Here is a 27,308-nt window from a genome sequence, read left to right on the forward strand (position 1 = left end):
AAAAATCAATTCAGATTAGGCTTTTTTTAGTCCTACCTTTGACCACTGATTTATCTATTCTATCAAACATTTGAAGTTAAGAGTTAATGCTCTTTCCACTGAGCCACAAAACATTAAACAAGTTCAACACTCTTAAACACAAACTGGTTAGACGTCAACTAATGTCTATGAGCAACTATTATGCTGTGATTCTATGAGGTTTCATGCTCCACTGGGTCAGTTGCTAAACCATATACTCACAAATGACATTGATTATAATTGCTTGATTTATGTAGCATGAGGTTCTGAGAAAATGGGATTTGCCGAGAGAGTTTTCTCCCGCTTGCTTTTTGATGGATCAGCTGCTGTCACTGCACCGGAGGTGTTCAAGGAAGATACAGCCACCCCACTGTTTTACACATGTAAAGTGGTCTGCTCACTCTGGTGAAAAGTCGAGTCCCTGCGGTTGCAGCATTATTTTGCGTTACCTCTCATGCATGATTAAGGAACTATGAACTTGTTCTCCAAAACTATGTGTATGAGTATGTGTGTGACAATGACAGAAATAGCTTATGTCATTTTCATCAATTGCGTCACAGTGAGTTTTGTCAAGATTTTCTGTTTAAAAAGTCTAGATGCAGATCAAATGTCAGCCTCCATGTTTTATGACAAGTACATTCTGTATGTGTCTATTTTTAACATGGTCAGCTTTCCCCACATTTGTACGTATATCCAAAAGTCAATGAATAGGCAATTAAGAATACAAAGTAGTTCTACACAGCTCTAGCAGGAAGTCCGATCTCTGACTGAGACTCAAGGGTCTTGGGGATTAAGGTTAACAATGAATCTCTCTCTCTGATTTGTATGAAATGAAATCCGAGCCAGTCTACTCCATTTTAATATAAAGGCTGATAAAATGCAGTCATAGTATTTTTTAACAAAACCACAGGCCAAGTTAGTGTAGAAACTGACTAGTGTTTGTATGAATAAATCAGATGTGCCAATATGCCAAATCAAATGGACCTGTTTGATATCATATGTTCACAAACAATAGAAATTCTGTTGGGGGGTTTTGTATGGTATTTTGTGATTGTATTCACAAACCTGCCATATTATTTGTTTGGCTGAAAGTCCTTTCTCAAATGGCCAATGCACATGTTTTTGAATATTGTCACCACTTTTGGAAGCCTTTATGAGGAAATAATTAGACCATAGTTCATATGTGCTGGAAGAGATGACTTTGAACTTTGTGACAGTTTTTGTTTCATGTGAATTGGCCCAGGAATAACAGAGAAATTAGCAACTAACTAAGACTAGAAATCTGCCTCTTGAAAGTTACCTGCATGGAATTTTTAGCTGCTCCACCAATTTTAAACTATGTTGTGATGTCAAGAGAAATACATGGAACAGGACAGTTGTCCAAGTGAACCTAAAGCTACTGACAGGTGCTGAGGAACTCTGCTGGCAGTGTGAGCAGCATGTTATTTGGAGATGGCACACTTCCAGGACACTGAAATCAAATCCAACCCTTTGGTGCGAGATCTCAGCCTCTGATAAAACAATACCAAAGCTGAGCTGTGTATAGGGAGGATCGCTGCTATTGTTTATTTAAAAGTTTTTGACCGGATATTTTAGTGAATGGTGGGCAAACGGCTGATTTTTCCAGGCGTAAAGAGCTGTTTATTTAAATTACAGATCTTTTTACAGAAGCAATGCTCCGTTTATGATCAAAGTTTATAGAACTTTTATTATCCATTTAATACATATACATTGCCCACCAGAGCCTCGGATGTGACGACACGGTGATCCCCCTCATATGGATTTTGAACACAACAGGTGCAAAGCTTAAGACAAACTTTGGCCAAGCCCTATTTGTTAGAGGGGAGGACCAGACCGGTGCCATGTGATCTCATAGAAGACTTCCTCATGTTAATCTTGGCATGTGGCCTTGAACCCTGTTTCTGTCCAGGGCGGCATGGCACGGCAGCGCAGCGGTTAGCGCCTCCGCTTCACAGCTAGAAGGTCCCAGGTTCAGGACGGGGCCTTTCTGTGTGGAGTTTGCATGTTCTCCCCGTGTCTGCGTAGGTTTCCTCCGGGTACTCCGGTTTCCCCTACCACGAAAAACATGTGCAATAGCCAGGTGATTCTGACCATCAGCCTCCACATCATGGAGATGGGCACTGCCGACCACTGCTCCTTACGGGTTGCCCCAGCAGCATTGAAGGATGGGTTAAATGCAGAGGACAAATTTCCCTACAGGGACAATAAAGTATACAAACAAACATCTATGATTAGCAGACGCTCTATTTGGTCTGTGATAATCAGAGGGGTCAGGGCTCGGGCTTGTCAAGAATTGCCTCTTTGCTGTGTGCCTGAGTCACCTCTGTATGTGCCCCGGACTGAAACTGGACACACACTGGGCAATTAGAGCTTTCATTATTTCAGAGAGGATTTAGTATCAACAGCATATGGTGGTAATTGAACAATAATAATAATAATTTAATAGAAAAATGTTGGGGGGAAAAAACTGAAAGAAGAGGATGCACCTGCTCACAGTAAGTGAGCAGGTGCATGAACAGCCCCACTATCAGCCTCATATTACACATAAACCCACCCCCACTAGACCTCTTGGCCATATTCAACTTTTGTGCCTTTGACACTGTATGGTCGAGCACTGGGTGTAAGCAGAATCAGGCTAATATTTTAAACAGCACTAGTTAAGTATTCTCTTTATAAGCAGTGCTTTGATCCAGAGTGGAGCAGTGGGGCGAGAGTATGTGGAGATGAAAGATAGAGCCTGACTGTGATGTTTGTGAGCACATATTTTTACATCTGTCATATCTCATGTTTGCACATGATCAAATTAGGTCAATACCTGATGATCTGCAATCACAATGTGAATCTCTCTCTCTAAAAACTGTGAAGCGGTTACCTTACATTTGACAGTGACATATTAGGCATCAATTTATATTGTTTTAAGAGGAAACGAACATTTTGTACAATTTTATAAAGACTCAAGCCTTTTTTTTTTTTTTTTAGCTTTGTAATCCCTCAGTGAACCTTCCTTTCAGATAGGCCTATTTAAAATCAAACCAATCTCTGTCCTCTCACTTTGATACCTCCACAATGGTGACGTGTTGGTGTTTTTGTGGACAGCTGAGGCGGAAACCGTGTCTTACCTGCTAAATGGAACAGACTGGAGAAGAGCAGGATCCAGGTACTGTGCGGTACAATGAGTCAGTTGTTGTTTACGATCTTTGGACGATTAACCTATTTTTTTATTATATTTGTTTTGAGAAGGCATTACACAAATACTTCATCATAGATAAAAAACAAAAAAACAAAAAAAGCATAAACATGTATTAGCCTCATGCTAGCTTTAGCTAATTAGCGGCTCGTTCCACACGTGTGTTTTTGTTTTGTGTTTTCAATGCACTAATAGCTTGAATAAGTTTGATCCAACTTCAGTGTTGTTCAGATCTTTTAAAGGTTGGCATAGCTCAAGTGCAAGATGCAGCAGCCATACATGTATGTTGGATACATTTTAGTGCCCTGTAGGTCGGAAAACTGCGCACATTTATTCAAGTACATGAGTAACCTTAGAGTAGTGCTGTACAGTGCTTTTTACTTCTACTTGAGTAAAATCATGCAGCAGTATCAGTACTCTTTGAGTAAATATTTCAGTGGTAAATGCTTTCTGCCCTATACAACAGGTGTTTGTAGACGTCTCGTGCACCTATTTTTGGAATTTTTTGGAATCATGATTTCCAAATATTTTATGTTTTCACTCAGTTTATGGCGTCATTGAAAATAAATCAGAAGTAACATTTTCTCCAGGCACTTTTTTTTTTAACTTTTTACTTGAGTAAATATTTTGGCTACCCTCCCCACCTCTGTATAACAACTTGTGCAAAACCCTGATCTCCAACAAGATCTAACCTTTTTAGAATATAACATCTTCAAATTTTAAAATGTCGTCCCTCAGAAGGTTAGCAGGGCGTGAGACAGATAAGAGTGAGCCTAAAGAAAAGAGTGCTTGCTGTGAATAATTGCAGGTGCATTGTGTATTTCTGCTTGATTGATCGCCTGTCTCCTTGTCTTCAAGGTCAATGTACAGATTATTAGCGAGGCGCAGCAGTAATGGCCTTGGAGGTCATTAACTATTCATCAATGCACTGCTGGACCCATGTTCGGACTTCCCATTCTGTGTGTGAGTATTGGATTTATAGACGTGCATTGACATTTAAGGCTCGTTTATGGCTTGTTGTGCTTTGGGTCAATTGCGGATCTGGCAAGGATTATTTTGCTTATTTCCGTTTTTGAAGAAAGCTGATCACGGTGGTAAAGAAATACATTATGTCTCCAAATGCTCATGACCTCAAGTTAAACTTTTAAGATGCAGATTATTATAAACTTGCCTGATGAAAATCTCAGGACCGAACATAGATTTTATCCAAAGTTGGCAGTGTGCGGGACCTATAATTGGTATTCATAACAAAACTCAAAATGTTAAAGCAAATGTTTGTCCATATCTATATTTTTAATAATAATAAAAAAGGCAGAGGATTGTGTCACTTCTTTGCTTCAACTGCTGAGGAGCTATTTTTTCACATTATTAAGATATCAGAGTAAATGCAAAACAAACTTTGGCACCACCACCTCTTTGCTTGGTTCCGTTCTTTCTTGCTCCTTGCTCCGTCCCGGTGTAAACAGTGGGGGTGGTCCTTACAGATATGGGGGTGTAACTGTACCCACAGATGGGAGAGTGGGGGGGGGGGGGGTTAACTTGTGGTCGAGTGTTTGGGGGAGGGACGTTGAAAATGTGTGCACAGGGGCGATGCATAAGAGCAAACCGCTCCACAACGCAGCAGTGTTGCCATGGCTACGAGGGGGGAACGGATGAATGAGTGACATCACGGTGGCGGGGAGGTGAGAGAGTGTAAAATTGATTTTGTGGTCGGGGCACAGGAGGCGTCTCTTTCGTGGCTTCGGCATCGTCTCACTTGTGCGTGGACCCGTGTCTCGCGTAGATGTGGTCTGTGCCGGTAAGATACTTTTTCTCCCTTGTTGATGAGGTTCAGTGAGGAGTGAGGTCAACATTTCTGTTAGTTTCCAGTGTTGGTGTATTCTCTTGTGTATCTAACGTGACAGGCTAAATCATAGTATATTATGAGGACCCATGAGAGTGTGCTTAATGTTTTAACTCCCGCAATGTAAGGAAAGGCAGATGTGACTGCAGTTGTCGAGTACTAAATATATCATAGAAGCTCACTGTGAGGGAATGTGTGTGTTTTTGGCTACGAACAGCTGACAGCGCAAGAATAATTTATCTCCCTCATACTTTATATCAGGTTTCAGGCTAAATTAATACTGTAGTGCTCTTCCTAGATAACTCAGTTTGTTGATGCTTCCAGTTACACCGGTGTCTCGAAGGAGCTTTACATTTTTCTCCAAAGGCAGCGGCATAAGTTATCTAGTGAAAGGAGATTGTTGTGGGCAATTTTTTTGACAACTTGTGTCGCTGGTAATGGACTTTGTGCTTGGTTACTTTGTTGAAATTGGGGGACCGACCAAAGTCTATTCAGCTGGCACTATGATTAATGTTAGTGTTGACCTAAAATGGCTCTTCATGGACCAGGCGGCCAAAATTGTGGATGAAAACAAAGCAGCAAAACAAAACACACAGTCGGTGCTGAGTCTTTTTAAGCTGTTATGTTGTAGAAGCAGACTGTTCTCTTATTTTATTAACTACGGTAATATGTTGTCAGGTCCATACTAAAACTGTTGGTAATGTAGTTAACTTCAGTAATTCTTCTTTTGTTGTCTTTTCTAGCTTTTACTTCATTAGTGGTAAGTTGATTTTACATTGTAGCTAGGGCCCGAATTTTAACATTTCGATGTTGGTTGGTCTGGCAGTGATTTGTGTTTACACTATGGGGGGCACAAGCGGGTCAGTCAAGACAAGAGCCGTGCCAAGTCAATCTTTTTCTTTGCTTACTCCAAGAATGTAAGAGGGCTTGAACAGTTTAGTCTAACTGGAATGAAACATTTCTCCCCAGTTTGTTTTAGTATATTTAATTTCTTGTTTGCTTCCTGTATCCTTCATATAGTATACTTTCTCTTTAAATATGGCTGCACAACATAAGAAAAGTGTCTTATTGTAAATACTTCAAATAAAGATTCCGCAATGTCCAGGCCAGGAGCATCAACATATTAGAAAAGCCTTGGTATGGTATGGTTTTATGCATTAAATTGAATGATACAATTAATTATATTAACTAATTCTATATATAGTTAGTTATATTAACTAATTGGTACCTTTGCGATTTGCAATCATTCACAATGGGATTCCAATTCAATTGCAGATTGCTGCTCTAATAGTCGAGAGCATGTCAACTCAAGATTAATGCTTTCACTGCCTCTGAATTCATTGCTATGGAAAGCATCATTACATTGTGGCACTTGTTGACAAACACTCAAATGCTTCTTTCCACTTGCTGTTTCTCTCTATTTGCATATTTTCAGCGTCTGTGGAAGCCTCACAAAAACATACCCATGCGGCTCCCAAAGCAGATGTTTTTGGCGCTTTTATTGACTCATTGTTTTTATGGTGTCTTGATGCAAATGCCCTTGCTTAGCATAACATAGCATTTACGGGAACAGCCTTAAAACATGAGTGATTGAGGATGATTACTAACTGAGGACGAATCAGCTCTTGTAAGTGCCTGTCTACTTTTGTCATAAATGCTTATAATACAAAAGAACAGAGGCCAACTTCCTGTTGGTTTAGGTTTTATGACTCATTCAGCATTTGTCACACATTGCTCATAGTTAGTTTTTCTTGACTCAATTCAAGTTAAAAACGGTCCATCTTTTTGTTTGTGTTCGTCTTTTGTTTAGTGTTATTGATTATTTAAACCCAAAGCCTGAATTGTGTTGTGCTGGGGGTAAACTGGACTCTCTGGAGACACTGACTATTGACAATTATTTATTAAATTACAGTTTGTTTGAGTTTTGTTTACCCTTTTTTTGTCAAGAATGTAACAGATGGAAGAGGAACACAATTTGATTGTATTTTTAAAGATTTATTTGGAACTGATATTGATGTACAGGTTTTTATATGTTTTTATATTGTATAGTAGGACAACAAGTCTACAAAAATATACATCATGGTTATCTTGCTGCTTCATTACTTGTTGGTAGTAAGTGCAAGTCTTTGGGTATTGCTACTTTATTTCCATCACTTATTCAGCACACTATTAATATGTAATTTATGTGTAAAATATTAATCCTCAAGTCCCCATTGTTTATGGTGAGCTGTGTTTCATGGAAATCGTTGGATTACAATATATCACAGTGATTGACATGTGTACTCCTGGGTTGTTGCATCTCATGAATATTTAAATAACGTAAATCATGTGGAAAATCTGGATAGAAGTTATTCTTTTCCTCAGTTTCTTCTCTGTCTGGTTATTTCCAGTATAATGCATCATGATGTTGCATAATGAGGATGAACGTCTGATTGTTTTATGGTTTATTCGAAAAGGCAATCCGGTCTCCTGATGGAAAAGTCTGACTGCATCGTTCCTGTCAAATAAATACATTCACAGATTGGGTTTTGAAATGAATAGCCTTAATTAGTAACATCTCTGTCAGACACCTCTTACTACTGCTGTCAGTTTGGGGCCCCTGGTGAGTCGGCCTGTGTTTGTTTGCGTGTGTGATCTGAGGATCTTATGACTGACAGCTCAAGGTGATGATGGTTCAATGACACTTCTGCCAAAGAGCAGAAATATTATTGTATCCCCTGGGAATGACAGTGATGGATTGAGCTTAGACTTTCTGCATTTAAGAGTTGAGCTATCCACAAGGAATGCACAGAACAGTGTAAATATTTGTAGTATACTGATAACCAGCAAATCCAACGTTTGCATCACAAAACAACATATCTTCCAAACGCAAATGTCTTAAATATTAAATGAGCTCATTTTTCAGTTTTCTATAATTAGTTTGCTAATATTTGTGACTAGTCAGTCCTAGAACTTTAATTGGTAAAACTGATTTGGCTTTTCTCTGTCTGCACATAACACATTTACAAAGCTGAATATTATCTACCGCATTGTCATTTAGCTGTTGGATGTTTAATTTATAAATAGAACTGGTGTCAGACAATCTTTTATGTTCAAAGGAGTGCCATTGTCTCCATGAATGTTTGTGTGCAGTGGTGTGTGTGTGTCTTTTGTGTACCTCTGTTTTTGATGCTTGACCTAATTTTAGCACTACAGAGCAATAGCATGATGATGCCTTGTCATTTTGCCTCTAGTGTATCAGACTTGATTTTTTTCCCCCTGTGAATCCTTGTCTCACCTTTGTCCCCTTGTCCCATCTTGTCATTGCGCCTGATCCTGCTTGCTACATGTCTATAGCTGCAGGCACGCATGGCAAAGATTTGTCTGCAGCACTTAATGCATCTCGACATTTGGAAGGAGAAAGCATGACATTTCCCTGACAGAGCTACTGCTGTGAGGTCTGGAAGCTGTGGCGAACATGTTCATGCTACAGACACTGTGTCATATTGTTGACCGAAAATACGCCCTGCAGGAGACGGTGGCGGAGGTGGGAGGAGGGGTGTCTGTAACAGCACTTCCTCAAAAGTGCAGTCCAGGTAATGCCAAAATGGAGTTTGATACATTTCTCCTCAGCTAAATAACATGCCCTTGAGCCACACACTCTACACCTCTGTTGAATTGACTGTCTGATTGGCAGTGGTTTTAGAGACTTTACTGTGCGGAGAAAACCACCAGGATCCAGTTTGATGTGGTTTTGTCGGCATGCTGCACTGTTGTCCCCCTTTAGTGATGCTTTTTCTCTATGAATCCTTGTATTTACCATTTTTGGACATTGATTGCTCCTGGTCCAGTGTGTTAAGCAGTAGATGATTAGTTTCACTGTGTCACCTGCTTGACAGTGTGCACATAATGACCGGCATCACCTCTATCTGCCTCATACTTTCCCCAGGTAGGTATTCCTATATTTGCCCTGACAGTTTTGATCCAAGTCAGTGACCTCATTTCATACATCAAGCTCGAGGATCCAGTCTGACACACATCTGATCTACTTCTGCGCTAGTGAGCTTTTATCTTTGCTGCAGTGTTATCCCTTCTTCTCCTCTTTCCAGTGTCCTAAATGGACCTCAATTGCTCCTTAGCTCCCCCAACCCACCTGCAAATGTCCTTGTTTGACAGTGCAAGAGGGAGCAGCATACAGAATGCAACTATACCCTTCACAAATGTAAGGCAGTGGCACATATATTAAAATTTGTCTCACGTTAGAGCTATATGCTGTTAGTACGCACCTGTTTTTGCTTTTTTTTGGCTTTTTCCTATCTCTACTGCTCATTATTCTTTTATGTTCACATCCCATCCATTTTATCAGCCTTTCTTTACTTGCATTCTCACCTCCTTAGTGAAATCCTCCGTGGCAAAGCATCCTAGGTATTCACCCTGAAAGCACGTTGCCCCACAGACATAGTTAGACAGCATTACCTCACTGGAGTTTTGGAATATGTCAACTGACCAATGACAAGCTTTGAAAGGGCACTAAACCCCTGTCTCAATGTTTTGACCCACTTAGACGACTTGACGGAAATTGGACGTGCCATGTACCAAAAATGTACCGCACTGCAGCAGCTCTACTCCTTTCTCCCTCCCAAGCAAACCTCAACACTTCGGCTTACAGTTCAGCTTCTCTCCTCTTGCTCCCCCTGCTGTACCAATGCTTTTCCACTGATATCCTGTCATCAAGCGCCCCACTCATACAGCGCAGGATGCACCACATACATGTTTGCCGTGTGGAGGAGCTGGAAGAGCATTGCGTCATAGGGGGGTGTGTGAGCCAAGGGGGAGGAGGGATGCTGCCGGTTTGTCTCCTCGGTGACGCAGGTCCGTGCACGTGCGACCGTCATGGCTGTGTAGCGACGCCGCCGCCGCTCACCTCTTCTTCCCCTCAAACTGCAGGCAAGAGGGGAGAGTTAGGGACAGCTGCAAACTCGCCCACAGCTTGACCGAGCCCGTGAGAAAGAGAGAGCAAGGGAGAGAGAGAGGTGGTGTGAGATAGATGCCGCCCGGCGTTGCTGCAACCGGAGCTGCTGCTTCTACTACCACCGCGGCGGCTGGTGAATTATGCAGACCGGGGAGTGCATGCAGCCAGCAGATTAATAATGCATCCCGTTTGGTTACGAGCTACGCGTTAGTTTTTGAGTGAAACCTGTGGCTGCTACCTCCGCCACTGTCTGCTGCCCGACTGACCTACACGCGCCTCTCCATTCACCGGATTCTGAAAATGTCTCACTATCATTTCATCAAATGCTGTGAGTAGCCACAAAAAATGCATGTCCGGGCGTGCGCCTTGTTACACTGTCCAGCACCGTATCGGAAGCATGTGTAGCGTGTTGCCTAATGTGTGCTATGGTTTGAGTTTTCTTTTCTTTGGCGCCATATGTGACAGAAACTTCCGATATGTGTTAGTGGGTGTGTGCTGCAGAGAGCCCGCTGCTGCTGCAGATGTGGGGAAGTTGACCGGTGAATGCGGCAGGTAGCGATTGACAGACGGCTGGGGAATAACATAGAGGAAACAGAGAAATTGTAAATGCACAAGTGTCTGGCATATTAATAACCCGCTGACAGACTGACACGAAGAAAAAGTCCCTTTGGAGAGAAAAACGGACAGATGGAGAGGGTGGAAGATAGTGATTTAGAAAGTGGAGTGTTGGTGACAGGCAGAAGGATGGAGGGCTGAGCATTGTGAGTGACAGGGGGAATTGGTGCAAGGAGTCACAATGAGAAAAAGTGGTGCTGCTTTAATGTAATGGCTTAATAACCCAGAAAGGGCTTTTGGGCATACAGTGGGAGAAGACAGCTTGGCTCACTGTCCCCGAAAACCTCCTTGCATTGCTTCCTGGACTCGCATTATTGTGTTTGCTCTTGCTTCTTCTGCACTATTTTTCCAATTTAGATGCTGCTGCAATGCTGTCAGGGTTATTAGCTGGAGCCGGTGTGGAATGTTCCATGTTCAATCAATAGCTGATAGCTGTGGAAATGGAATGGCAAAGAGAAGATGCTACTGCTCTTGTACCTCTTGTATCTCCGAAGCTCCATCACCTCTTTATGAATCATTCAGCTGTGTGTACACTACTCAACCATCAAAGATTCTCCATTCACTTTCATTCATGGAGAGTTCAAAGTGATGTTCCAGACAAAGAGTTTGCGGTGAATGCTAATACTAGTCCTAACCCTTTATTTTTTTTAAATTGAGGAATCATGCCAATGTTTCTGCTTTATATGATCATTTGTAATTATTATTTAACTAGAAGGGCATACTTCCATATACCATACCGTATTACAAATATAACCATTTGTAATAGAAACGATAAAGTTTAAGGTGCGAGGTCCATGTCTGTCTAAGCCTTAATCCCAAATGTGAAGTGAAATCCCAAAAATAACCCAAAGCCATAGTATCTATACTGTAATACGTTGGCTGTTGCTTAATTGTTTGCTTGTGTCTTTGATGTATTTCAGCTTGAGTGCACCTCTTCCGTGGACGTAGACTTTTAAAATCATGGCATATGTGTCATTATGTGGGCTTTAGGGACGAGCTTGTGGTCTAAAACTGGAAATAGACCTTGGGATTGGATGTGGTTCACAGTCCCCTTTTATGATGATTTGTGTTTGTCCAACCTGCAGCCAAGTCCTTAACATTTGAAGCAGACACCTGTCCTGAGCAGCACAATGGTAACCCTCTCATCAGAAGCCCAAACACAGAGAGAGACCCTTTTCTGGGGTCTGTCGGAGCAGATGGCATCTGTGCTTTGTCAAGGAGCTGTGCGTTTGTGAAGGAGACTGGTGATAGTTTGTAGATGTTTATCAGCTTGACCAAAGTCACAAACACAAGACATTATTTGTCCATGATCATAATGCTTTATCCAGTGTTTAATATTGCCAAGACTCCAAAACATTTTTAAATACGTACACAACTATATTAAATGTGTGTCCTTATTTGACAACATGAAGGTCTAAATCCGGATTTGGTGCAACAAAGTGTGATATTTAACAAGAGGGAAACCACAGAAGGATGAGTCATAAAGAGAAACGCAAAAGCAAAATCTTGGGTGACGCTAAACGGCTTGTTACCCGAACTGACTGTGACCTAAATGTGTGCCTTTGTCAACTTATGACTGTGTTAAATCCCCAATCCCATTCTCAAACTGGGAATCCATACTGAATGCTCTGCGCCATTTGCATAATACTTGGAAAATGTGTGTGTCATTGTCGTTTACCTGCAGACACCAGAGCTACAGTGTTTTGTTTCTGGTCTATTTGGCCAAGATCCGCTGAGAGGGAGGAATGTTTCGCTTTGTAAAGAGAATCGCTGCAGTCTTTAGCTCCTGCAGAGGCAACACACAGATGCTGTCTTGTACCTCTCACTTCTTCTCTGAGGACAAAACAAACACATCACACTTCACTATTGCCTTAAATAAACCACACTTCAGGTCTCAGTGGAGAAACAACATTGAAATGAATGCAGACCACAAAATGCAATACACTAATCGACATTATGACCGCCTCATCTTTGCTCCTTCTTGTGAGTGAGATGCAGTATATTTCGAATGCAAGCAATGTGCAAAGACTTGAATCACATGAAGCACTTGAATCACATAGAGACCTTTTGTTTTCTTCTACTCCCAGGTTGCTTCCAGCTATGTAACGTCTTTCGGCAGAACATGGAGATTGACCAGTGTCTGCTGGAGTCGCTACCCATCGGCCAGCGCCAGCGGTTGGTCAGGCGGATGCGCTGTGACCAAATAAAAGCCTACTATGAAAGAGAGAAGAGCTTACAGCGCCAGCAAGGGGCGAATAAGGCACGGGTACCACCAAACCATAAGAAGAAACACCGCGTTCGCTTTGGGCTCAGTGACATCCTGCAAGACGCCATCATCCGCCACGATGACAAAGAAGGTGCGTTTGAACACTATAATATAATATAATGGGTGATTGTTTTTATGAAACTGATGAAATGCCTGGAAAAACTTCTTAACATGTCAAGTACCGAAACCAGGATAAAAGCATTGAGTTGCATTGGGTAGCAACAATTTGCAAATACAGAAAGAGATACTACCGGCTCTTATTTACCCAGTAGTGCAAGACGATAAATTAGATACAAAACACTCCCTGAAGATCAATAGTGGACAAATGAGCGCTTGCTGTGTATTTCACATTTTGGGTACAGAGATCCTTCAAAAACATAGACGGCTCACCATTATTGTTTTATAGAGGAAAAATGTGAGTTTCATTTGCTTTGAAGGATATTTGTACCTCATCTTTGACGTGTGAAGTGTTTTTTTGCTGTACCAGTGATTGAGTCTGGTGACGGTGGTCTCGACTACATTTCCAGAGCAGAACAAACGCAAGCAAATGGGAGTAAACCAATCAGCAAAGGGCGTCTGCCGTTGTTGCGGTGTTTTGAAGGATTAGGAATCACAATACTCACCTACTGTCGACGTGTTTTGGGGCATTTATCGCAGATTGCAAAAAGCTCCTTTTCTCTCCTGTGCGGCCACAAATAAACTAATCTGATTGCAATTGAAAAGCAGGTATTGTTAAATTTAATGGTATTGGGGAAAAAATTATGGTACCCAGCCCTACTCCACACTACTTTAACTTTAAAAAAAAATAATTATACAGAGCTCATCATATAATTAGAATATAATGAAAAAGTCCATTTACTTCTGTTATTCAACTTAACATTTTAAACTAATAGATATAGACTCATAGACATGCAAAGTGCATGACACACAAGCCTTTGTTTGTTATAATTTTAATGATTATGGCTTGCAGTCCATTTTTAATATACTGTAATTCCTGAGATTTTTAATTTGGGTTTTTTACAAGCTCTGAGCCATAATAATCAAAATGATAACAAATAAAGACCATGGGCCCGATCTTGTGCATCAAAACGGAGACGATGGCGTGACATTTTGCGCTCAGTAGGAGCGCACTTTGTGATTTTGCCAATCCGGACTTGGCGCATTTAAGTGGGTGGAGACACACATTTTCCTCCAACCAGATCGACTCCGCGTCCAGGAGAGTGGTTGTGTGGGAGTGGGGGGTGAACATGTGCTTTTGTTTTGCTTCGCGTTCACGCCAAGCGCGGGCCGATCCGCGCCACAGCGGACGCTGTAGCTCTTTTTCTCTTGAGACATGAACATGGTTTAGCTCACGATGGGGTAAATAAAGTTTTTAGTTTGACCTGTGAGAGCCTAAGGCTTAAGAAAGAACGCAAGACAGCGCAATGTAAACGAGGAACTGAATGTCAGCCGTGTTTCCATCAGTGCAGTCGCCTCCTCTTGTGACGCCCCCTCACAAGTGGCGGAGGCGAATGGCACATATAGCGCCGCCACACGGAAAATAATTCGCCAAGAGCCTGCGCCGCCCCGTGCGCCGCCACAAGATCTGGCCCTATATCTCACTTTGCACGTAATGAGTCTATATCATATAAAAGTTTCACAGTTTAAGTTGAGTAACAGAAGTAAATGCACTTTTTCATGATGTTCTACTTATATGACGAGCACCTGTATTGTCATTGTTTATTGTGTGTATTTGATTTTATTTTTTACAAAAAATGATGCTGGTGCCCGTCCTCTAGTAAAACACCTCACACTAATATTGAATGTATTTAAAACTCCTGCGTAATCCCCAGAGTCCTCTCAAAGGGCACTGCTTTCTATTCAAACTCAGTATTCTGCTGTGCCAGACACTTGGCTGTCAGGCGGCCAGCTGTCTGTGTGGATCTGTATCAGTTGTGTGAGGAGTCTTTGCAGGTCACCGTGTTAATCCCTGCTCCCTGAATGTAAGAGGGGTTCAGCTGGGGACTGGCACAGCAGCTGGCAGAGTATTATTGCAGCAGATTTCCCCAAAACCGTATATCCTTGCACAATGCACATCCACACTTTGTTTTCACATGTACTGCCAGATCTTTGCAATTCATCTGTTTACTGTGATATTTATGCAGGCCAACTATTTATTTTCTCCATAAATCTCATTCCTGTTGTTGTTCTGCTGTTGTAATAGTCAATGTTGCCAGTTTGGCCTTAGAATTATCTGTAGGGTCTAGCCTTTGAGAGGGCCCCGATGCTGAATGATTTATAGACCTAACCCCCGTTTATTCCAGGAGGTGGAAACGTGTAAGCACATTGACGGCAGCAATTGCCTGAGGATTAACAAGGTGGTTCCCTCTAGAAGAAATGTGCATTTCGTTATAGTCGGCGTAACACCAGCTTCAATATGAGTATTGCAATTTCTTGTTAGTGAGTACATGAGAAATTACATGGAAATGCTTGTTGTTTTATGAAAAATTGTAGTGGAGGGGGCCTGACTATGTTATTGAAACATTTACACCATATTTATCAGGCATGGCATTAAACCTAGTATATATGCAGTTCCATATGCACCTTCAGAACTAGTGTTAACCTAATTTAAAATGCTGCAATTTATCTATCGGATTTAAGCACACAAGCCAGCAGTTGTTTCACACATAATCTTACCTGTATTGGACAACTTGGATGGTAAACAAGGTACACCCAACTACACAACACATATACTATAAGCTTTCAGAAGTCATAACGTTATTCCCAGTCAGCATAAATTGTTGCACATTACTTTGGAAACTTTGTTTGGAAACATGTGACCCAGACATGGACAGTACCAATCAGAGAAAATGTTGCAAACATTAAGCATAAAAACAGGTTGGAGGAGACGAACAGCTGAAACCATATTCATTAAAGGCTGTCTTTGTGAGCCGCCTGAAGGAGAAATTTGAAGATTGGGGCAGAGAAAGTGAGTTTGCCGACAAGACATGCAGTATTCAGAGCAGCTACACGTTGTAGTACAGATAAGAGAAACACATTTTATTATCCAGAATTCAGTGGCAAAAGTATGAAACACCATACCTTCATAAACTGTTGCTCAAATGGGAGACCAGGTCATTTCTTGGCCAGAAGATTAATGGTTCAAATCTCGGCTCCTTTCATTGTGTTCTTGGACAAGACACTTTACCCTTACCTATATGTGAATGTTGTGTGAGTGAATTAATGGTGGTGTTCTGAGGGGCCAGTGATGCCCACTGGTGCTTTGAGCAGCTTGTCAACCTTGTAAAGTGCCATACAAGTGCATGCCATTATTATAATTATTCATTTGGAGAAACTGTTTTCTGTGCATCAGCAATTCAAAGTAAAGTATGAGTAGTTTTGATTTTTTATTAATAATAATAATGATATCTATAATTCACATTCCAAGTTCAAGTTTCTGTGGACACTGTGGTGTCAGCAACTTTGATAAGGTGAACATTGAAGTCAATGATTGGCTGGCAATATTTTACATCTCCCAGGGGACGAAAACATAGCACGGCTTAATCGAAAATAATTGTGTAGAATCTAAGCTTTCAAACGAGGTTTAGGATGTCCAGTCCATATATCAATGTAACCATATAACAAAGTCTGTCCCAGGCTCCCAAACAAAGATTAATATAGCGTTAGCTACAAGATGATAAGCCGTTGAGTCATCATAAACACAGTCCAAGAAGTAAAAATGCTGAACATCACATTTTTAAAGTTTCTCAAAAGGTCCTCGTCTTTTCGACAGAAGAGCAGGTCCTCAGAGAGAAGCAAACAAATAAATCATAGTTGGCTTTATTGAGCCAATTTGAAAAACATGGAACTTTCAGTCTTGTGGTGGTGACTCTTTAGTTCTACACAGAATAACCTTGATGTGCTAAACTCTTCCCAGACCATTTCATGCACTGGTTGACTCATCTTCTACAATGTCAGTTGCCCACTAGATAAAGTGAGAAACATAAAAAACAGTATCAATACCGACTGCAGCTGCTGTTAATGTTTTTATTTGAACATTACAGTAACATCACTGTAGTCCCTGATTTTCTATCTCTCCGAATATGATGCACAATTTGAAATACTACGGATGGCAAGTTCACACTAATATGTCACAAAGTGTTAAGTTACAGGGCAGAAAGGGTATATCTGACAGGTGGAGTTTGGGATTTTTGAGCTGCATGTGGCTTACTGCAAAACAGTGCTCTTATCATTTTTCATCATGTTGGCAACAATGAGAAATGTTCAAAGCTCATTGTAGAAACATGGAGCACTGGTGTCTGTGACAACCAATGAGATCCAACTATTCATCAGCGTGAGGGATCTGAGGAGAATCTCATACTGGGCTGTCAGTGGCTGATGCTGTGGAAAAGTGGAAGATTTGTCTTGTTGGAAAGTGTGTCACATATCAAAGCTGCATTTTATTGTGTTGAATGCATCGCACCTAGGTATATACTGTATACCTAAGTGTGTATATATATATAGATATATAAATTAATTAGAATTGCAACCCACAAAGCCATTTTGTTTGCTCAGTGGTAAAAACAGTTATTGGAGGTGTTTTTTTTTTTCTTTTGTAAGTATGCAAGTATGCATTGCACATTTCATGGCTGCTGTGGATGCTCGGATGGAATACGGGGTTAGCTGCAAAATCAGAGCTATTTCAAAGCAGCAAAACTGTGTCCTGAATATGAGGCAAACAAAAAACGACCAGCTGATCAAACCTAGGCCTGTGAGAGCCATTAGAAATCAGATTTGATGATTCAAACAAGTTCAAATAGTACAGTGTGGGCGTGAAGTGCATGTTCAAGGGTTTCCACGATTTTACTCCACTCCAATTATGCAGAGTAGGCCCAGATTAGCAGCACTTCCTGCCGCCTTCTCACCTGCGTGTACAGTGATAGTACATACACCTCACTCCTGTTCTCTCTCATCTACCACTGCCCCGTCGCCATGGAAACTCCACATATGTCTTGAACAGCTGTTTTGCGATTTTCCACAAAATGACACCCTCGTTCCTGCTGTCTCCTGGACACGCACTCGTACTGAGCTGTCGGCTGATGTAGCTGCTGCAGTGAGTGAATGACTGCTGCTGAGTGGGCCTGGCACTTACACTGAGCATCCTAATGGACTCCACGTGTAGCATAACATGGACCCATGATCGCATGCTCAAGGGCTGTACAATATATTGCCAAATCATCGCAATATTACGTGACACATGAAGCCACAAGGTATCGCAATAGCACTGAGGTTTTCCATCTGACTTACTGCTCTCACACTTTTTTGACATCTCGGTAATAGCTTGTCTTAGCAGTTGCATTGATTCCTCGTTGTGCTGTTTTGCCACATAGCCCTAGCGTTTGTTTGTTACAGCCATAAGGTCAATACATGGCTCTTGACCTCCCACTTCTCATTACACTCGTTCTCCTGTACAATGAGTACTTAGCAGTAGAATCTGTCAATAGCCAGCACTGACCAGCTCTAACAAATGTGACAGCTTTCAGATCTGTGAGCTGCGGCTGCATGTCTAGATGTCTAACCAACTGTGAGGTATGAGGCAGTACATTAGTTTTAATGGGTGGTACACTGCGTTAGGACTTTGTGCCTTACAAGTGCTTGTGAACTAGGTTTTTATGTCCCACAATGACATAAAACTGAGGTAAACCTGTCTAGGGCTACAGTATTAAAAAAAAATGCAATATTCAATGTATGTCTTTGATATATTTTGATTATGATAATATTGTGGTCATTTACAAACCATTTCAACTTAGGGTTGACGTATGTTTAAATAAATAATGTAGACAATGTTGTTTTTTTCAGCAAATGTCTCAAACAAGGCGAAAATGGAAGTGAATTAGAAAATAATGACTAAAACGCAATTGAACATATCTTTAAATGACCATGCATATGTGAATCTCAGAAGGCGGACGACAGTGATCTTGCGATGGCTTCTTGTGCTAATTTCATAATTTACAGCCCTAAATTACCTCTTACTTTTTAGTTCCGACCTCTTGCATACATTTGTGAAGGGACAAGTCAGACAAACTTACATGCAGTAAACATATATAACCCACTGAACATGTTGGAGCGTGGGTGGAGGTGAGTGCAACACCACCGTAGGTGTGTTGTATATATAAATACTGTGAAGTTCAGATCACACGTTTCATCAGCTGTGAAGACAGTAATTCAGTGAGACAAATTCAGGCTGACATTGTTTTGAATTGCTTTTTGGCGCTGTCTTGCGTGACTTAAAGACGTGAGCTGCGTACGAGGTTAGGGATGCTTATTTACCGCTGCTGTTGTGGTAACGACCCTTTAAGTGAAATGACCTCTTGGGGGTCATCATCGGAGTTCATTACACGAACTTACCGCAGATGCAATTACCATGGCGACTGTCTGCTGAGCTCCTGGCTTAGCTTAAAGATCGCAGCGTTCGTGTACGTAGGTGTTGACAGTGATGGCTGTATTTGCTGTGGAAGGTCATAAAGAATTCACTTCGTATCTCTAACCACTGCTGTCACGTACTGTATCCAGACAACTCTATTCCTTGCCGCCAATTCCAGGTTTTCCATTATCTGTCATGCTCCTTTCTGTGTTTGTTTTTTATGGGTTGAAAGCAAAATATCAAAATGACTCAAGAAATCCTATTGGATTCCAATAGGATAGACACAGGATTACAGGATTCTAATAGGATTCTAATAGGATGAAAATTAGCATTCATATTTGATGATGATGATTCGCAAATAGTGCAATTACTGTAATTGGCAGTGTAATATATTTAGCAAAAAACAGAATATATTGTTTTATTATGTTAAAACCAAGTAATCCTGTAGTTTTAGAACAAGCATGTGCCCGATCTTGTGTTTCTAAATGCAGACTTTGGCATAATATTTTCTGCCTAGGAGGGGCGCAATCTGAGATCTTCCGGCTCCAGACCTGGCGCATTGAATGGGCTAGACAAACACCCATGGCCCACGGTGATGTTATGTAGAACAACCTTTTTTCCTCCAACAAGGCTCTTCTTTTTCTGCTGTGGTGGGGCAGTGGGGCACATGTGCTTTTGTTTGTTTTCGCGTTTCGTGCAGACCATAGACATAGACCCGCGCCACAGCGGGACCGGCTGTACCTCTCTTTCTCCCGGGACACCGGAAACGGACAGCGTTTAACTCACGGTGGGATAGATAAAGTTTTTATTTAATGCTAAAGGAACATGAGGAAGCGCAATGAAAAAGAGGAAAAGAATGTGAGGCTGCTATAGGAGCGCAGCGATCAGTGCTGTTTGTAATAAACCACGCCTCAGTCGACGTCTCTTTTTTAATTGTGCCCTATTGCTTGTGGCACAGGCAGATAACGCACCAGCTGTGTCAGGTGGAAGATCTTTATTTAAAATGTAAATTGCAAATCTAATTGCAATACTTGTCCAAAAATGCAGTCAATATTAAAAATATATATCTCTACTAATTGTTTTTCTTTTCTTTTCTTTTTTTCATTCTTAAAAAATAATAAAACTGTGTCTTACACTATTTGGAGTGTCATTATCTGCAGCTGTCCACTTCAGTATTCCTCAATCTTCTAGTATTGCTTGTCCAATGTGAGCAGGTTATGATGCTCACCAGACCTTGAAGTATGCTCTTTAAGTACTTGTGACCCACTGCTGCTGCTCCTCTGCCCGCCTCAGTGACAGTAGGCGGCTCGAGGACACTTGGTTCATGTTGAGTGGCGCGGATCGGGGAGTCTACCTGTGTGCTGAGGTTGGGTCTTTGGCTGGACATTGGCCTGTGGGCAAAGCAAGGGTTTGACTTATTCAAGGTTAATAACTGGTGAATCCTGTTGCTTTTCAGTGCTGCGACTTCTCAAGGAGGGAGCTGACATCAACTCAACTACTGCATCTGGGGGATCGCTACTACACTTGGTAACAAATACTATTTTATTCTTTTGGGGTTTTCTTATTGTAATGCTTTATATTGTGAATGCACAAGAAGCTTTGTGTCCGGTTAAAGTTGACACAATGGCTGAGTGGTTTGCCCAACTTCTGTTTCCCAGTCACATCAATTCCTCTCGTCTGTGTGGGTTTCCTCCAGGCACTCCAGTTCTCCCATTAACTCAAAACATGCAGAATACTAATCCGCTTACTAAGACGGGCTAAATAAAATGATGTGCTTGTGCAATTCGCAGTGTGCTCGCCATGACAATGTATTTGCGGCTGAACTGCTGATAGAGCGAGGACTGAACGTGAACCTGCAGGACGAGGACCAGTGGAGCGCTCTGCATGTGGCCTGTGTGTGTGACCATGGTGACGTCCTGCTGCTGCTGCTACTGGTGAGGAGGACACACCAGACACTAATTCATTTCTTTTTGCATTTGTATCATTTGTTTGAGGTGAAACGACCAAGAAACTTTTCTTTAACTACAAAAGGGCAGAAAAAACACTTTCCAAATTATTCTTATTTCCCCCCCTATTTTTAGCCAATTTTTCCAATTTTTTCCCCCAAATTTTCCATATTTTTTCCTTAAAGAGACTAGATGCAGGTTGGTAATTTTTATGCTCACTACTGCCACCTCAGGTCGTACGTGTAACTGCAGGTCCTATATTAAGCTTGTGCATGACGGCACTTCGGACCCGAATTAACACCTTTTTGAGTGACAGTGCAGGATTTTAGAGGCAGTTGTGGTGAACAGGTCATTCTACACATTAGGACATTGCTGGAACATGTAGGGGGAGGATAATACTTAATTTTAACATTTTTTACATTTATTCCCTTTAAGTTTCCCCCAATTTGTGTTTTCCCAATTTTTCCTCATATTTTTATTTTTTCCCAATTTTCCCTCAATTTTTTCTAATTTTTTTCTACTTTTTACACCAATTTTTTCTGTTTTTTTTTCTACTTGTGTTTCACTTTTTTTTTCCTTTTTAAATTTTGCTAACCAACGGTATCAAAACTTGAATATAACAGTTTTACCTGCTTTTGATACTTTTCTTATTTCGATACCAGGAGTACCTTAATGGTATTGTTTAACGGTACATAGCCCTATGTCTGTGTAGGTCTTCTCCTGGTGGTTTCACATTTGACTCATTCCAGTTGCACAGTATGTATTTTGGAAATCATTTGTTTTTCTTTGTCTCGTTTGCTTTGTGTTGGTATTTTATGTTGTAGATATTTGCTCATCCTTTACCACAGTCCTCGGTTTTCTGCCTCTTCCTTGTGTGTTTAGAACACCTTACAATGGTGTGCTAAAGCTGTCAGACACATTCACTTTGACAGTCGTATCTTTCAGCCCAGCCTCTGCCTGTTTCTCCTGTGCTCTTCTCTCAAGTGGCTTCCTTATCATTACAACAATACTTCTTTTCTCCTGAATATGGTAGTTTACCATTTTAATGAGAAAAAATCATTGGGTTCTTGACTGACAGCATTATCTTTGATTGACACAAAGTGCTAATAGGTGCTACCCTATTTTTTATCTGCATCCCCTTCCTGCTGTACATTTTTCGTGCCCTTAATTCCCTCCCCAAAGCTCCCACTCTGAGTTAAAGTCCATTTTGCTGACAGAGATGTTAGCAGACTTGTCTTATGGGGTTGGTGGAGGAGGGGTTTTGATGAGAATCCTGCAGGCAGCATTGTCTAGTCAGGATTGGCACTAATGTTAATGCTCTTATCTGCTGCTTCAAGCGTCACACACATTTCCCACACATTTCTTTACTGCCTATGCTGCAATAGATTGAAAATAAGAAGGAACTACCATTACCCACAAATGTTAATAGCACTGATAACATGCTTTGCTATTTTGCCTAATGTAACTTAATTTATCCTACAGTCAGTGTTTACTGTTAGGCATGAGGCGTGATCCTTTGTACAGTAAATTTTCCGCTACAGTTTAAACTCCCAGGGATGTCAGGCGTATGTACAAGTGACCTACTTTTTTGGGCGTCTCTGTGTGTGATTCGGAAACTTTTGAACAAGAATCCCTCTGAAGTCAAGAGATTAACTACAACCCTGTGGCTGCGCTCAACTCTCATGAACCCACATGAGCAAAAAAGTGATGCATGAAGTACTATGTGAACCCTTTTTCTGAATTTCAAAAAGAGTCAAAACCATAAAGTACTCTGGGGAACCACCGCAGACGAATTGAGATTTTAAAATGTTAAGCACTGTAGTTCACATAAAAGCATTTGGTCACTTCAGTGTGTCCAAACGGTAATGGAGTAAATATTTTTATATTAGCTTTTTAGCTGATATAGCTAAAACATCTTTGTTTGTTCCTGCTAAAATGACAGATTTCCCTCTATTGGAACACATTTTTCAATTGACTCTGTGCATAACTTAAAATCTTAACAACGCCGCCCAAGAAGTGACTTCCTGTTTCAATCCGGCACACCGAAATAAAAGCACCATCTTAATCATTAATTTAGCAGTTCATTAGTTTAACTTTCTTTCTTCCTAACTATTAACAGACAAAATTATATTCTTGTAATGTTGCAAGTACCTGCTGAACTAATCAATGAGACAGGCTTTTGATGTGAAGTTATGCACAGTCTATTTCAAATTTGAATTTGAAATTATTAGTGCATTTTCTGAGAGCACACGTTAATGCTGTTTGGTTTACAACCTAAGTTATTATATCTGCGGCATGATTAGGGCTGGGTACTGTTAAACAATACCAGTATGATATTGAAAAAAATATGTATAAGTAAAAAAAGCAGGTACTGATCTTTAGAGTTTGACGCCTGTTGGTCCAGGGACAACATTAAAGGAAGTTACTTGGTTGTTTTAGCTCATATAGATTATACAAATTTAAAATAAATTGTCTTTTAGGGAATAACTTAACATTATTGTTCTGTTTTAGGGTTCTAAATGACAAATATTTTAGTATACGTTTCGAAAAAAGTGTTGTACAGGCATTGGAAAGGTGAAATCATGGAGATTTTATGCAGTGATACATTTTTAAGATAATTGGATAGTTTCTGCCTTTGGAACGCATTTCTTCTGCTTACAAGCAATAAAAGCGATCAGGCCTTTGGATGCTACTTCAATTGATGAAATCATTTTCAGTGATTTTGATATAAAATTTATTTTTTACCTCTAAATCCAATCCTAATCCAGAGTTTGAATTCTTCACAAGACAGGTTTTTATTTGGCCATGGCCACTTCACACAACCATGTCTGAGCACCAGTGCCGTCCCGAGGGACAGCTTTCAGCACAGAGACTCCAGTGCTTATTGATCCAAAGACACAGCTGCCATTACGGTCAACAGTGAACAAGACTAAACCGATTTCCTCCTCTGGGACGTCCCAAGTGGATTCATCATGTGTCAGCTGGGAACCACTGAGGGTCAAAGGTGACACTGGGTTTGTCATGTTCATACAATAGGGACACAGACCTATGAATAATGGTTGGTAATGGTAGAGGTTATTATTATTTAAGACTTTTTTTCCCCTTTAGATAGTAAACGCACATAGGCTCACGTCAGTGTAACGTATTATTAAACAATAAAACAATTTAAGTAAAGAATACAACAGAGCAAGTAAAATGTAAAAAAGAAAAAAAAAGATAAAATTAGGTTTTATATTAAAATATTTTAAACAGAATTAAATGTCCTTTTTATCCTTCTTTTTTTTAAAAGAAGGATTTTTAAAGATTTTGTTTAAAAATTTGAAACATATGATATTTTAGTTGCACTTTAGCGCGCATGCCTCACATCAATAAGGTCCCGGATCCCAAGGTGCCGCGGTTTCCCCTACCACGAGAAATATATACAATTGATTCCCCTCTGAGGCCAGGACTTCTCTGCAAATGAGATTCTTAATCCCAGTGAGACTTTCCTGGTTAAATAAAGGTTATAAACTCACCAGGAAAATACTAATCATGTTTACTGGTTATTCCCAGTCCTTGGGTTTTGATTCATCATATTCTGACATAAAGACTGACAGATGTGTCATGTTTCTATGAACAAATAATTACACAAATACCAGGCTATTACCTACTGTGCTCTAAAATAAAATGCTATCAATATTTTTATAGACCATAATAGCTTGAATATCCACAGAATCACCTGACCAAAACAGAAAGTAAAGTACTGGTCCCACTGCCTCAGAGAAACACCTGGGTTACATGCTGCAGTCTGAATTGTGCATTAGCTGTAGTGGGTCGGTGTGTGCGGATATGATTGCGCATAATTACAATGTTGACTCATCCATCATCTCATGAGCCTCTGCTGCACATTGTGAAAAGCCTTCTTGTTGCCATGAATAATCTGCTGCAGCTCATTGTGATAATGTTAATTAATTCTCTTTGTTAACCCTTAACTAACCCCTGTTCTCTAAGAAAAAGAAAAAAAACACAGAAAAAACCCATTTTCCAAATCAACAGAGATAAATCCCAAACCCCTGTAGATTTATTGTGCTACATTTTCAAGGTTATAATTCTTGAAAGAAACATATTTTCAAAAAGATTGTCTAGGTTGCAGTCCTTGAAGGCTTGCTGATTTGGTGCTATGGAGCACTGAGGTTAACAGCTCCCATGATTCCATTGTGTTTTCACCTCCACCTCTGTTCTTTGCCTCTTTCTGTCTCCCACTCCGTCTGCATAAAGACAGGGTCATAAATCTCCGTGTTGTTCGCCAAACGGTCGTTAGATTTCTATTTGCTGTAAATATGCTGCCCTGGTATCTAGGTCCGCACAAGCGTTACACCAGCCGGACTTTATGGACGTGGTAAAAAACAACATAGAGTGGTTTACAGAGGCTTGTCAACATTTACTTGCAAAAAGAGCAGATACGTACTTGTTTTATTTTTAACACCAATGAACAAAGACTAAACCAGAATATCAGGAATAAACACATTGTGACTGAAATTTTGAGTCAACATGGCTCACAGTGGTTCCTAACCCATTTGAGAGTGGACTGGTATGAAGCCAAAAAACAAAAAGTCAGAGGTTTCGCTTGTGGTATTGAGTTCTAATAAAACACTAAAAAACCTTCCTCGTGTATTTTAAAGTGATTAGGCTCGTGTATTGGTTTAAATATAGTTTTTATGCCCAACCCCTGAGTGGCAGTGAACCATTGCACATGTTTGCGTTGAATAAATATAGTAGAGCAGTCATCATTCATAACCAAACTGTATGCACCGTCTGCTTTGCCATTAAGGGAACCTGAGGGGGGTGTCCCATCGTATCTGTCCCTATTAAAGAGCCAGATCACTGTTACAAAAACACACATTCATCTTCTGTCAGCCACACACTAACCTATAGGTCCCAGGTAGCAGAAAGCCCCGCCCCCGACACGCCCCCTCTGGCGCACACATAATGAGTTCTTTAATTCCATGTCTCTTTTGGGGAATGTCTCCATGGTTGTGTCCAGGTACAAGCCTCTGGGATGGGGAGATAATTGGGCCCACTCTATCATTGATCCACCTCTGATGAATGAGTGCTGTTGAAATCTCCCTTTGTTTGTCTGGGCTCTGTGTCTCCCAGGCCGGCGTCAATGTGCTGCTGCAGGATGTCAGCGGAAACATTCCTCTGGACTACACCTCCGAAGGCACCGAGACCAACTATATCCTCTGCAAATATCTGGAGGAAAATGGTAAAACTCCTAAAAGTCCTCTTTGTTTTAATGTAATTTGAAATAATATATATGAATGGAAAACAAGTCAAAGTCTGCTTTAGACTCATCTTCTGCAGATGTTAAAATTAGACAGAAACAACTGCTGCAATCTGTTGGCATGCTTTGTAGTGATGACAATTTGCCCAACTACTGGTACGTTTTTTTACACTGAACATGAAGGATAAAAGTTCAAAGAAGTCTGTTTAGTAAAATACATACTGTAAAGTTGTTTCCATCCAAAAACTTACCTGAAGTAGCATTTTGCTTCAACCCTGCCGGTGTGAGCACTGATTTATTAGCATGTGTCATTAGCTTAGAATGAAAGCTATTATTATTTTTATTTATTTTATTTTGCTTATAAGACAGACAATCACCTTTGCTGCCTGCGGAGGACACACAAAACAAATATTGACAAACCAAGATAGTCCTTAAGGGCCTGTCTCACCGGCCTGGAGACTAGTTGGAGACTAGACTAGTTGTCCAGGTAGTCTCGGTGAAAACAAGCATGTTCGATTTCAGCGGTGACTGTAGTCTGCATGCAGTCTCTGCGTGGTCTCCAAGAGGTCTCAAGCAGTTGTGTCGCGAATACTATTTCTTGTCCTCAACCTGTTCCTGCAATGTCTCCGAGACCTGTCAGCAAACGGTGTCGTTGCAGAGAAGTCACAGAGACATCTCCACAACTGAGAAGACGTCTCGGAGACAGTTAGGCTCTAACATTTCATGCTTCAAAAGATGTCCCCCACGGCCCCAGCAACTGTTGTTATGAATGAGACTGATGTTTTCAGCCTGGAC

At 40.8% G+C, this 27,308-nt stretch overlaps 1 protein-coding gene across 3 annotated transcripts in view; it reads left to right on the plus strand.

Moving 5' to 3' along the window:
• myo16 (myosin XVI) overlaps positions 1 to 27,308 on the plus strand; it is a 73,713-nt gene that overhangs the window by 1,090 nt on the left and 45,315 nt on the right. Inside the window, exons 1-5 of one of the 3 annotated variants that reach the window (XM_079563205.1) lie at positions 4,867 to 5,024; positions 12,723 to 12,992; positions 20,761 to 20,831; positions 21,095 to 21,238; positions 26,387 to 26,495. In XM_079563205.1, coding sequence (XP_079419331.1) covers positions 12,758 to 12,992; positions 20,761 to 20,831; positions 21,095 to 21,238; positions 26,387 to 26,495 — 559 coding nt within the window. In that variant the 5' untranslated portion in view covers positions 4,867 to 5,024; positions 12,723 to 12,757. Of the gene's footprint in view, positions 1 to 4,866; positions 5,025 to 9,735; positions 10,349 to 12,722; positions 12,993 to 20,760; positions 20,832 to 21,094; positions 21,239 to 26,386; positions 26,496 to 27,308 lie in introns of those variants that run through there. The other 2 variants (XM_079563204.1, XM_079563206.1) reach the window with 2 other exon arrangements.

Source organism: Gobius niger, assembly GCF_951799975.1.
Source record: "Gobius niger genome assembly, chromosome: 9".
Classification (NCBI taxonomy): domain Eukaryota; kingdom Metazoa; phylum Chordata; class Actinopteri; order Gobiiformes; family Gobiidae; genus Gobius; species Gobius niger.